The sequence below is a fragment of the Eublepharis macularius genome, chromosome 13, assembly GCF_028583425.1.
Source record: "Eublepharis macularius isolate TG4126 chromosome 13, MPM_Emac_v1.0, whole genome shotgun sequence".
Taxonomy (NCBI): domain Eukaryota; kingdom Metazoa; phylum Chordata; class Lepidosauria; order Squamata; family Eublepharidae; genus Eublepharis; species Eublepharis macularius.
Window position 1 is genome coordinate 13,923,389 of NC_072802.1, and position 13,402 is coordinate 13,936,790.

The following is a 13,402-nucleotide window of genomic DNA, read 5'->3' on the forward strand; positions in this document are numbered from 1 at the left end:
ATATAAATCCAGATCCATCTTCCTACACAGCTGAAAATCACACTTTGTGAAGTGACTCATAGAGAGCCAGGCAAAGGTGGGCAGAGTACATAATTTTCGTGGGAGGAACCTAAAGAAACGCCTAGCTCTCTCTGAGGTGAGCCCCCCTGTATCTGAGAGCCAAGCTACAAGTGACTTTTTTCACATGGAGAACACTTGATTGTTTTCGCGAGTTTCCCTGGGCACTGAAGTCCGAGTGTCCTTCCCCTCTGTTAGAATCGCTGCCTGAAGAGCCAGAGAAAGCCGGCAGCAGCAGCAGCTTTTGCAAATCGTTCCTCCAGTCACAAGCCTGCTGGACAAGAGGGCTCTCAACGATCGTTTGGGGCCAGGCAGCTGCTACTTTCTCCCTGGGCGTCCTGCTCCCGGGGAGCTGCTCTGGAGAAAGCCGCCGTGTTGGTGAAGCTCCAGCTGCAGCGACAGTGGAAGAATCTGCTGCTGCTCTAACATGCCCTCATTCCAGTTTTTCTCCCGGAGCTCAGGAGCAGGGGAAGGGCATGTTAGAGCAGCAGCAGATTCTTCCGCTGTTGTTGTGGCTGGAGCTTCACCGACACGGCGGCTTTCTCCAGAGCAGCTCTCTGGGAGCAGGATGCCCAGGGAGAAAGTAGCAGCTGCCCACCCCCAAACGATCGTTGAGAGCAGGCTTGTGACTGGAGGAACGATTTGCAAAAGCTGCTGCTGCCGCCGGCTTTCTCTGGCTCTTCAGGCAGCGATTCTAACAGAGGGGAAGGACGCTCGAACTTCAGTTCCCAGGAAAACTTGCGAAAGCAATCAAGTGTTCTCCACATGAAAAAAGTCACTTGTCGCTTGGCTCTGAGACATACCATTTCAGACTGAAGGTGGGCATGTATTTGATTGACTGCTCCTCCATCTCAGCCCCCCCCCCCAAAAACCCTACATGTCAGGGAGAAGGGTTATATCCTAGAAATCTCCATGGCGTGGTGATTTTCAGAGTGCAGGGGATTTTTTGTCTTGTGGAAGCATTCAATTATGTGATCCCCCACCTGCAGACTGAAGTACTGCAAGATGGCCACCTCATAGAGAACCAGGCCCTACTTTCCAAAGGCAAATGAAGCCAAAAAGAATTCTCACCATTGCATGATGTATGGAGAGAAGGGGAAAGAAAGTCACTACATCCAAACTGGTGTGTAAAAGTGTCCTCTTTCATTCACAGCTCTGGGGTTTGTGAGTGGCCTTGTACTACCTGAATAAAAGTTAGCAGTTCTCCTGAGAAATTTGGTTCCCTGGGGAAATTTCTTTTGGAAGGAGGTGGTTCTCCATTTTGGCCAAGCTTTGCGTGGTGGTGGTTTTTATGTGGCAGCAGCCCATATGCCAATGTGAAAGTGAATCACCCAGTTTTCTCATATTGGGGCCAGTTAACCTGTGTTAGTTCTGTGGTAAAAGGCAGAAGATGTTTCACCAAAATTAAATTAGTTGATACATTTTACTGTCTGTATAAAGATTTTATATGTGTGTGTAAACTGTGCTGATCTTTAATGGAAGCTGAAATGGTTCTGTTAGCCTCCACTTCATCTCTTCTCAGGCTTGAGAGGTGACCCAGGCTTCATGGGAATGCCAGGTAAAGATGGACCCCCAGGGGATCCAGGTTTCCCTGGCCCAAAAGGTGAAAAAGGCCATCGAGGTGAGTAGCAAATAGACTGAGGAAGATGAGTTAATCATGGAATGATGGTGGTGGTGGTGGTGGTGGTGATGATTAGGAAATGAACCCAAGGAACTCAAGGAAGAGGAGAAAGTGTTGCACGTGTCAATGCTCATCTTGCATCCTTTATTCTTTTTTCCACTTGTTCCTATTTTTAATTTGGGAGGATTTTTATGGAAGATTTGAAATAGCAAGCAAGGGGAGGCAACTTCTGATATTTTCTTCACAGCTAAATCTTTGGATCACAGTGTGATCTAAATATGTAAAAATGTGAAAATGTGTATCTCTATCTATCTATCTCTAGATACAGATATAAATACAGCTCACAAATCATACCATCTTTGTTGGCTATAAATGGGGCTCCCACTCCGTCATCTTCCCCCTAAACTCCCAAACTTCAAAAGCTACGTACCAGATTTGAAGTATTCCATCTAATTAACACTTTACTAAGTGAGATGTCCTCTGTTCAGCTCTTCTTCTGACTCTGCTGTGTGATTCCAAAAAATTCCTTATATGAATGCCTGAAAATATTCTGAGAGGATAAGGGAATTTTAGGACACTGAACAAAATTTCAGGATTCTCCCTGTCAATTTCTTGCAGTCCTTACAGGTTGCCTCACTGTTTATGTGCAGGTTTCCCTGGCCTCCAAGGTCCTCCAGGCCGCACACAGAAGCCTGAACATCTCACAGCACCTCCTGGTGAAACGGGACTTCCAGGAATTGATGGCATCCCTGCTTCTAATGGTGACCCTGGGCCTCAGGGACTACCTGGATCACAAGGTAAAAAAATAAGTCTTACTTGCCTATCTTCAGATATGAAGAAATGAAAGAGTAAGTTCCATCCTTTAGAGGCAGTTCTTTGAAGAGCTGTGTCCTCTAAACTGTGTGGTTAAATATTCCTAATGAGGACAAAAACTTAGGTGCATCTATGATCCTAAAAGGTAAAAGCCGCAGCCCCTCCCTCTCCTTTGGCTCCTTATCTTACGGTACGGGTAAGGTCAGGTCAGGGTGTCAGATGGTAGTAAAGAAAGAGGAGGTCCAGGGTTCAAAGCCCTGTTAATCTCCAGTTAAAGAATCACATATAGCCGGTGGTGGAAGATGTTTTTCTCTGCAGGTTGGACAGCAGTAATAGGATTTGAAGCCTTGAATACAAACATTCTGTGTTCTGATTTGACTTAAAATTAGCAGCATCCCAAACTGGCATGCTGAAATTCATTGCCCACCGGGGGATATCCTGAGAGACTGGATCTCTGATTTCATCTTTCTCAAACTGGAGTGCAGACTGATGTTGGCTGTGAACAAATACCATCTGACACGGGCGCTACTGTTCATAGTCCAGTGGCTGTTCTAAATCTTGGGAGAGGACGCAGGGAATCTGCCTTTAAAACTTGCTGTGTGTGGTGGGGGGTGGGGAGGATGTTGCATTAAACTGTGTTGCAGTTGGAATGGCTGGGTGTAAGCCGCTGGTCCTCTCTCTTGTTACTCTGGGGATAAAGACAGCAATATGAAACTTAACAAGTTATCATTTAACAACAGGCCCAAAAGGGAAGGCAGGCAGACCTGGCCAGATGGGATCCAGTGGATTTCCTGGATTTCCTGGTATAGTAGGAGATCCTGGACCCCCAGGTAGTCCAGGGTCACAGGGACCAGAAGGTAAGTGCTGTGTGCACAACCTAATATTGCCTTGTTTCCTTTCATGTTTATCCACACCACAGACTCTTTTATGTTCCCCATCCCAAGATGAAAATATGCATTCTAAATGTTTCTGCAGTAAGGCTTCCTAAATCTGATTTTTAGGAACCATATGACATACTTCAAGGCATGTGTCTCCTTGACACATTTATCCTTTCCACTTGCCATGTTTTTTCAGTTTGTTTCTGGTCACAACCTAGAAACAGACTAAGACCATATGATATCAAAAAGAATGCCTTCTCCCATCTGAACTTGCCTGTCTGTGAAGACCCTCATCAGAGGGTCTTTGTTGGGTACTGACACTTTCTAAATTAGATGAGTGTGCTACCAAAGGCAGGGTCTTCTCTGTGGTGGCATCCCAGCTGTCAACCTTCTTCCCTGACAATGACTACAGGTAAACATTCTTATTTGGGGGTAAGAGGAAAGGTAAGATATAAAAATAGTCTTCAATAAATTAAAATAGTGAAACTTTCAGATGCCAGGTACTTATTCATTTGAGCCTTTAATGGCAGTTATAGATCTTCTCTTAGCTGTTATATATTTGTTTCTTTTTTTTTAGTTTAATTTCTTAGGTTATTTAACCTGTTACACTGTTACTATTTTGTACTGTTTTTTTGTAAGCTGCTTGGAAGACCTAAATGATGGAAAGGTAGGATATTTTTTTTTAAAAAAAAATAAAGCATTAATATTTTAGAACTTAGTCTAATACATTCTGGTACAGATTGTGACAGTCAAGACCCACTCTGCACAGATGCCCACTGGGGGTTTAATTATATCTCGTTTTTTTGCTCTTGTGGGGGGGGGGACAACACAAACAGGTTGGTTTCTCGAGCCCTTGCTTGGTGGGCCAGACATTGGGCAGTCCCCTATGACCTCTTAAACGCTAACTGGTTTCTTGCAGCCCTGCTCCTTGTGTGAGGATGAGGGGACAGAATCCTGAGGTTCTAGAATGGACTGTGCCACTTTAGACTCTGGGGGAGGGCATTTTGGAATGCTCCATTGTTTAAAAAAATTGCAGGTAAGAAAACTAGCACTTCAAGGAGAGAAGCTCAGCCATCTCCCTACATTCTAGTTTTCTGCTTGCAGAATGTGAATGAACGGTGCCTGAAAATGGCATTCCCTACCCTCAGTCTAAGTATTGTCCATTCTTGACTGCTCCTAATTCTCTCATCTCGTTACTACTTCATTCTCCCGAATGTTAAAACCAGTTTAGAGCTTAAATGGTGTTTGCAAAGATGTAGGGAAAGGACTTGGTGTGTGAAGCCATGGAGAGATTTAAAAAAAAAAATCAGCAAATCCATTTTTTTTCCAAATCAGAAAAAAATCAGAGTTCCCTAATTCTCTAATTCGGTTTGGCTATTTCTGAAAAATCCAGCCATTGTTTTCTATGGAAAAATCACTCGAGAGTATCTTATGGGCGGGCGGCGGGCGGGGGGGGGAGTCCTTTTTCAATGAAACTTTATCAAATTTGGAGGGAACCTACTCCTGACTGTCCTGCTAGGTCCTACTTGGCTCCGTTCTGTGGTGTTTCCCCACTGGCTGCTGTGAATGACAGTGGCTCTTTTGGGGGGGCTAAGTTGCAACAGGGTCGCTTGCTTCAGTTTGGTTTGGGCGGAAAGGGTGTGGTGCCCTGATGTGGTGCTGGTCCCCTGCCTTCCTTTTGGTTCTGGGGGGATTCCGTCCCTTTGTTAAAGTCTGCTTCTGTTGGGTTTTCTCTGGGATGAGCTCAGCTTGCATCTGGCAGTGTGCCTTGGCCATGGCAGGCTTGCTCCAGTGTATTTCTGCAATGGGAGTCAGCTTTGACTTTTTTCCCATAGGAAGGGAGTGGTTGGTGGCACCTTGTTCAAGGGCCCGTAGAATTGGCCCCAAGGTCCAATTTTCCTGAAATTTGTGAAATCTTTAGAGGACAGTCAAGAGTAGGTCTCCTGAAAATTTGGTTGAGTTTTCTTGAAAAACGCCACCTCCAGCCCCCAGATATTTTCCCCTTAGGGAATAATGGGGAGTGTGTAGGGGCACCTTCTTTGAGGGCCCATAAAATTGGTCCCTGGAGTCTAATCTTCCTGAAATTTGGGGGAGTCTTTAAAGACAGTCAGGAGTGGGCTTCCTCCAAATTTGGTGACATTTGGTTGAAAAATGGCCCCCTCCAGCCCACTGGATATCCTCCAGAGTGATTTTCCCATAGAAAACAATGGCCAAATTTTTACCAAATTTTGAAATTCAGTAAAAATTTGGGATGTCTGGTTTTTTGCCAGATTTTACTGAATCAGCCAAAATTCAGTATTTGAATATGAATTCTAGAGCGAACTACACACCCCTAGTTTCAGTCCTATGAAAAACATAATCGATACTTAGGAATTAGCAGAAAATTCAGAGAGAGAAGTTACAGAGGGACAGCAAGCTTGTATCCGTTAGGGGCAGCAACAAAACCCTGTTGCCTCCCCCCCCCTTTTTTTTTTCTTTTCAGGCCTGGCAAAGGGCCAGCAACCTGGCAGGAAAAAGCGGTGACAAGCAGCATCATAGAATAGAATCATAGAATCACGGGGTTGGAAGGGACCTCTACGGTCATCAAGTCCAACCTCCTACAAAATGCAGGAAATTCCCAAATACCATCAATGCAATGCCAGAACAGAAAGCAAGGTGCAACAGCACAGTTTATGTCAACAACATACTCTGTGCCAGTCCCTGGCCTGCTGGCTTCATGACAATGGGATGGCCAATATCTAACCCATTCTTTTCTCTCCAGGCATTGCTGGGACGCCAGGCCCTTCCGGCTTGCCTGGGATGCCAGGCCGCAGTGTGGGCGTTGGCTATACCCTGGTGAAGCACAGTCAGTCAGAACAGATCCCACCATGCCCAGTAGGCATGAGCAAGCTCTGGGAAGGCTACAGCTTGTTGTACGTGGAGGGCCAAGAGAAGGCGCATAACCAGGACCTTGGTAAGCAGTGGCATCTGTGGGATGAAAACAAATGCCAAGTCATTGGCACAGAAGAGAGGCTGAAAAATCCGCTGCACAGTCAAGCTTTGGCACTGCATCTCTTCCCATCTTCTAAGCAGAGGCTTTGTGATTTCTAAAAACAAAAAGTGCTTAAGAAAAAAAGCTTCTGTTTCAGTCTTTCCCTACCATGGGGAACAGGAAGTGGCTCAGAAAGGAAACAACAAGTGGGCTGGTGCTAGATCCACTGACCCAGCACACTTCCGGCCACATGCAGCAAGCTGTGGACTGAGACTCTGCAGCCCAGAAGGATGTTTGCTTCAGGCCCAAAGGCCCTCCTGCCTCTCGCCATACCCAGGTTTAAATACCTTTAATAGGCAGAAGTTCAGCCTGGATTTCATTCGGCTTATTTACTTCCCCCACACACACACACAGATTCCCCTCCCCTGCGAGCAAGCCAGACCTTCCGCCTTGATAGTCCTGCCTCGTGTGGAGATGCTTTCCCGCTGGTAGTGGAAACACCGGCATTTGCAGGCGGCCACTCACGCCAGAGGACATTTCCACTGTTAGGGAAACGGATCAACAGGGATCCAACCCACTGGTTACTTATATTTAAATGTCTCGGCTTTACTGCTGGGTTTTTGAATCTGTTTTCAAGCTGTTATGTTTTGTCTGACTGAGATTTTCTATTGTCATTTTTTTTTTAATTTAACTGCTAGGTGCCTTAAGACAAATAGGCAAGGCTAGCTGTCGCTTTCTCTGCATAATTTATTTTGCAGTTTTTTGCTGTATTGCATTTTTTTTCTGGTTGAGGGGCAAAGAGCCAGTGTTTGGGAGGCATTGGACCCCTGCTCCCAGTCATTGGAAATCGTATTCAACAATCCCCTCTGGATTTTGAGATTTCAGCAAACATTGCCACGTAATTTCAAGCATACATCCATAAGGACCCCAAACTTTATCATTTAAATGAGTAACAACAAATGCGGAGGTAGCCATGTTCGATTGTAGCAGCAAAATAGAACTGGAGTTCAGCAGCAGAGAACAAAATTTATTGCAGTGTAGTGTCTGGCGAAGACTTGCAAAAAGTTATGCTGGAATAAATTGTGCCTGCCTTTGAAGGAGCCAATGCTGTTCAAGTCTTGAGATTCTTTGAAAGCCCTGTTCTGTGCCCAGTACCACACTGGTGGCTCTGGCCAAATTTCTGCATACACACACAGCTCTGTCCTTTACTATCTATGGAGTAGAAGTTTGACTTGTGCCCTTTTCGTCCCCCTTCCCCGCAGGTTTTGCCGGCTCCTGCCTGCCTCGCTTCAGCACCATGCCTTTTATTTATTGTAACATCAACGAGGTGTGCTACTACGCCAGCCGCAATGACAAGTCTTACTGGCTGTCCACCACCGCCCCGATCCCCATGATGCCGGTCAGCAGCTTCCAGATCCGCCAGTACATCAGCCGCTGCTCAGTGTGTGAAGCTCCTTCCCAAGCCGTGGCCATTCACAGTCAGGACATCACCATCCCCCAGTGCCCAGAAGGCTGGCGCAGTCTCTGGATCGGATATTCCTTCCTGATGGTAAGGGCCCAGAGACAAGTCGCTTGGGGATGGGCGTAATGGGCTGAGCACAACCGCCTGCTTTTCCTGAGGGGACAAGTAGCAACTTTAGGGGAAGGAAGATCTCCAGCTAGAGGCAGAAAGATGTGTTCCAATACATGGTCAGTTTAATCTGACTGGAATACACTCCTAATAGAGGCAAAGTGTTTGGGCAGTATTAATATGTGGGCATGTGAAGCTGCCTTGTCCTGAATCAGGCTACTGGTCTACCATCTAACCTGGTTCGGCTGAGTGGCAGCAAATCTCCAAAGCCCCACACAGAGGTTTTTCCCAGCCCCACCACCTGTGATTCCTTTAAGAGATGTCAGAGAGGGGAGTCGTGTTTATTTTCTTGATTTATACCCTACCTTTCTCCCCAATGGAAACCAAAAGCTGCTTACATCGTTCTCTTCTCCTCCAGCTTATCCTCACAACAATACTGTGAGGTAGGTTAGGCTGAGAGTGAATGGCTGTCCTACAACTACCCAGCAAGCTTCCATGGCAGAGCAGGGATTCGGACCTGGATCACCTAGTTCAGCCACTTCACCACACTGTCTCTCTTTGTGTATGTAAAGCATGTGCGGTACCACTAAACAATGGCCCTTCCCCAGATTATCAACATTAAACATTTCTGTAGCACTTTTCAGGATACAAAGTAGATTCCCAAGGGTTCTCGTTTATCCCCATAACACCACGTGAGGAAGATGAAGATGACAGAGTATAGGATCTCCCACTACATTGACCGCAAGCAATCATGTTCATGCGCTTGTTTATATGGTCATCTGTGCCTTCTGTGAGATTACATGCACCTGCCTATGTAGATGTGAACAATGCACAGGAGAATGGAGGAGAGGCCGTGGCTCTGGGGTGGGTCACCTGCTTTGCACACAGAAAGCTTTCGCTCTGATTCGGCCCCAGGCATCTCCCGTTAGAAGTAAGGATGTGCATTTGGATATACCCACGCTGAAATTATACCCAAAATTAGCTGTTGCGAGTCAGCTTGACCAAAAACACTCTCAAAATTCTAGAAGTTAACAAAAAATTCTCTCCCAGAATTTTGGCAATGTTTCAATTTTGAGGAGGTACAGGAATGAGGAGAAACAGGAAGCTGGCCCACCAAACAGCTATTAGTCCTGTCTCTGTCCCTTTAAAGAGATTATAAATACTGCCTAACTCCTGATTGTGAGTAGAGCGGAGGCCAGGTCTACTGCCATCGGAACTAATGGGGCCATTACTTACTTTCGTGTGTGTGTGTGTGTTATGTGCCGTCAAGTCAGCTCCGACCTATGGCAACCCTGTGAATGAAAGACCTCCAAAATACCCTATCATTAACAGACTTGCTCAGATCTTGCAAACGGGAAGATGTGGCTTCTTTTATTGAGTCAAGCCATCTCCTACAGCCTTCCACTTTTCCTAGCATTATTGACTTTTCCAGAGAATCTTGTCTTCTCATGATGTGACCAAAGTACAATAGCCTTAATTTTGTCATTTTAGCTTCTAGGAAGAATTCAGGCTTGTATCTGCAAAACTTTCCTCCAACACCACATTTCAAATGACTCAGTTTTCTTCCTGACAGCTTTCTTCACTGTCCAATGGGTAGACCTGGCCTTTTACATCCCATAAGAAATAGTGGCCAATATTTCCAACGGCAGGTAGACCCAGCTGTCAGCTATTAGGCAGGGCCTCTAGTCCCTTTGAAATTTAAACAGAGGCAGAGACTAACAGCTGCTTGGCAGGGCCAGCTTCCCCTCTCCCCCTCCCACCCTGCACCTGCTGCCTCTGGGGGGGAATATGGGAGGAACTGGGAAAATGTTCACAAATTTTCAGGACCCTAAAAAAAAACCCCTCAGAACAGAACAAAGGCACAGAAACTTGTATATAATAAAAACCATGCCCTTCTGGAAATCCAGATCCAAAATTAACTCAATTTTTAAAAAGGGAATAACCCTAGTTGAAAGACTCTCAGATAGCAGGTGTTAGGAAAGAGCTGAGCCTCTGCCCATCAGTGCAGGCAATACTGGGTTAGCCAGACCAATAACCCGAAGTGGAACATCCCACTCACAAGTTGCCCTTCGCAAGAGCCATGCCAAATCTCACCTTCCCTTAAAATGTTAAATCAGGTCTGCCGTAAGCAGGGCATTTCAGATTTGACTCAGTTTTAGGCCCCCTCCCCGCATTATATAAAAACTGGCTTGATGTCGAAAGCCATCTCACATGGCATGCTTGCTCCATCATTTAAACTCTGCTGAGGTGTAGATTACGATTACTGGCGCCTCATTTTGCTCATGCAACAAACACATCTTTTGGCATTTTCTGCAACTTTACTGATCCTTGAAATTTGCTTTAAATTGCAAACATTTGTTTTAGCACACAGCAGCTGGAGCAGAAGGTGGCGGTCAGTCACTTGTTTCCCCTGGATCTTGCCTGGAGGATTTCCGAGCCACTCCATTCATAGAATGCAACGGTGCCCGAGGAACCTGCCACTATTTTGCAAACAAGTACAGCTTTTGGCTGACCACAGTAGAACAAACTCAGCAATTTGTCCACCCGCCTCTCTCAGAAACGCTGAAAGCGGGACTGCTCCGGACACGAGTGGGCCGATGCCAGGTGTGCATGAAGAACTTGTAGCAAAGGTTCCAACCAGTGGATGCCAACAAAGAGGCTTGCACGCTGATTTGGCTGGAGGTCAAGGAACACACACAGATTTCTTTCAGCTGTGGTAACAATCCTGAGGGAACCCGCAAAACCAGGTTTTCCCACAGTTAGGGGGAGAAATCCCCCTCTGGGACTTGTGTCTGTGTCACAGAACATGGTGCTACATATTTTTCTTCCTGGCTACCTCAAAAAGCCTTTCTTTTTTTCCCAGTAGCTGCATCTGACTGTTCCCTCCTCTCAGTGAGATGCCCGACAGGTTTATAATAGGATTTCAAGCGGACTCTGAGAGGGGGGGGGGTCTGGCCATTAGGCAGGCTTCACATGTTAATGAGCTGAAACCTGCAGATAACTCCACAAAAGTGACCAGGCCAAAAAAAAAAAAAGTCTTGTAGCTTGCCTGCGTACACAACTATTTTAGTAATTTGTTTTATGCCTAAAAGTACCACAAGCTGGGCATACGTTGCCCCACCAATTGCTGGTATTCAGTCACATCCTGCCTCTGAATCTGGAGATTTCATTTCACTGTTGTGGCTACTAGTAACCATTGCAAGACCTACCCTGTATTCATTTGTCTGTTGGAGGACAGGAATGCAGGAGACAGAACTCCCAGCGGTTTTCCTATATAAACGTGAAGACCTTGTCTGGAGAGGGGATGGGGGGGTGGTTAAAGCCTTCCATTCTGTGCCCTTTTCCTGACTTCAAATAGCCCTGCGGGGCTGCTGTCTTGCCCCACTTGGAGCAAACGTAGAGGTCCTGGATCAATTGCCAGTTATGCTTTCCAAACGGGGAAAATAAAGGCTTTACATTTCAGGTCAAGAAAGTGGTGCAGGGGGAGGGTTTCAACTTGGCCTTTCCCTTGATCCTGATCCAGAGCGTTTCCTACGTGCTTAATCACATGGCTTCAGCTGTCCTCTCAGATGTAGCTCACTTTCATTTGGCTGGCTGAAGTCTCTGTGATGGATTGGTATTAGTCTCAACATGAGTGATCCCCATATGTTTTATGGAATATATTCTGCACTCCTCTGCTTTGCCTGATCTTCTCTGCTGTTGTCACTTCGGGCTTGTGATGCAGTTGTATTCGGGACAGTGATGGGGTTACCAACAAATCCACCTGTGAAATTTCTAACCAGGTCAATGAAGGTTGGGAGCTTTAGATGGCACACCTAAGAACTTAGGATCAAAACACACAAGACAAAATACACTTGAATTACACTCGAATTACAAAATACTCAATTTACCTGTGTAATTCGAGTGTATTTTGTCTTGTGTGGTGAGACCCTTAGTTTCACCCTGTGTAAAAAGCCACACTCTACCACTGTTAATAGCAGATGTCAAACTCCATTCCGACTCCATGACCCTTGTTGACAGTTATTGGGTAACCCTGACTCTGTCTGACTATTTGCATATGGTGTTACCTGAACCCAAGTGAAACTTCCTTTTCTCTTGGGTTTTGTAGCTATATATTTGGCCTTATCTTTCAGAGGTAGCCTTGGAACTGTTAATACCTAAGTAGTAATAGACTATTAAACACTTTCGGTTTATGCTGATGTTAACACTGAGATGGTGGCTGAATCTTTTATACTACTCAAACCATTTCATTTTCATCTTCCTTCTGCCAATTTTTGAAAAAATGACTTTTTAATGCACTGCTGAAAGCATCTTTAGGGCACTGATTGTACTTTTCATTGTTATTTTTAACTCAGAGCCATAAACCAGAAAAAAATGCCAGTTTTGTGAATTATATTCCCTTCTTACTGCTAAAGAAAAGTTGCTGATGGCCACGCATTGTGTAAAATGCATCAAAACCAGAGGAAACTTGCAGTCTTGGCTGAATGGGAGGTTGGTTGAAGGGCAAGAGGTGCTCCCAGAGTCTTCTGGAATTCAAATGGAATGTACAGGCCAAGGTGTTGCTCCAAACCAAACCTCACTGAGTACAGTAGAATGCAGGCGCAAAGGACTGCGGGCTGCACTAGCAAAAGGGATTTTGGAATTCTCAACTTAAGACTCGTCAGACCACCAGTCCATCGAATTCAGCCAGGAATTTCTAGTAACTGTAGCTGAGACCCAGTAGCTTTTCTGGGTCTCTGCTAGAGAAAGCTCTCAAGAAGCACCTTTACCTGGAGAGGCCAGAGTCTGGGCTTCAGCATGCAAAGCAGGTGGTGGCCCAGTTCACCATGGCCATATTTCTGTGGCTTGATGGCATAAGCCAAGGAATGGGTGTTGAAGTAGCCCCCAGCTTTGCTTGTATATGTCTTCAGCCCAGGAATTGCGTAAGATGCATCATGAATAGGAATGTTCACTTTTTTTAAAAGTTGGGGTTTTTTATTCAGGTTCTGGGGAGGCCATAGATACCAGTATTCCTGATATTCAGGCCCTCCTGTACCAGTTTGGTATTCAGATCCAGGGGTTTGTGGGGGTTCAAAAGTTAACTAGGTCCATTATTTAATCTTTCCAGGGGTCTGGAGTGGCTGTTTTTGAAGCAAATGGCACCAAAACTGCAGCAAAGCTACTGCTGCCTGCCCCCCAAGTTTCAAATAGATTAGGTCAAGGGGTCCGATTCTATGGGCCCCTTAACAAGGCACCTCCAGCTATTCTCCATTTTTCCTATGAGTGGGGGGGATCCAATGCTTTCTGCAGGGCAAAGAAGCCTTAGCTAGACATACAAGAGCAACCAATGAACACAAGCCTCCCACTGCAAAAATGACCAACAAAGCCCAACAGAACCAGAGAATCCCAGCAGAACCAACCTTGCAGCAGGTGGCAGACCAGAGCAGCCAAGCGTGCACTCCCAACAAATCTCACCTTGAAGCTACCCGCAGCCAGGTCAGCATTTCTGTGAG

At 45.8% G+C, this 13,402-nt stretch overlaps 1 protein-coding gene across 1 annotated transcript in view; it reads left to right on the forward strand.

The window, feature by feature from the left end:
* Window positions 1–12,290, forward strand: part of COL4A6 (collagen type IV alpha 6 chain) — a 294,347-nt gene extending 282,057 nt beyond the window's left edge. Inside the window, exons 40-45 of the mRNA XM_054996028.1 lie at window positions 1,580–1,678; window positions 2,329–2,475; window positions 3,232–3,348; window positions 6,131–6,322; window positions 7,603–7,889; window positions 10,275–12,290. Of these exons, the coding sequence (XP_054852003.1) occupies window positions 1,580–1,678; window positions 2,329–2,475; window positions 3,232–3,348; window positions 6,131–6,322; window positions 7,603–7,889; window positions 10,275–10,535 (1,103 nt within the window). The 3' untranslated portion in view covers window positions 10,536–12,290. The remainder of the gene's footprint in view (window positions 1–1,579; window positions 1,679–2,328; window positions 2,476–3,231; window positions 3,349–6,130; window positions 6,323–7,602; window positions 7,890–10,274) is intronic.
* The last annotated feature ends 1,112 nt before the right edge of the window (window positions 12,291–13,402 follow it).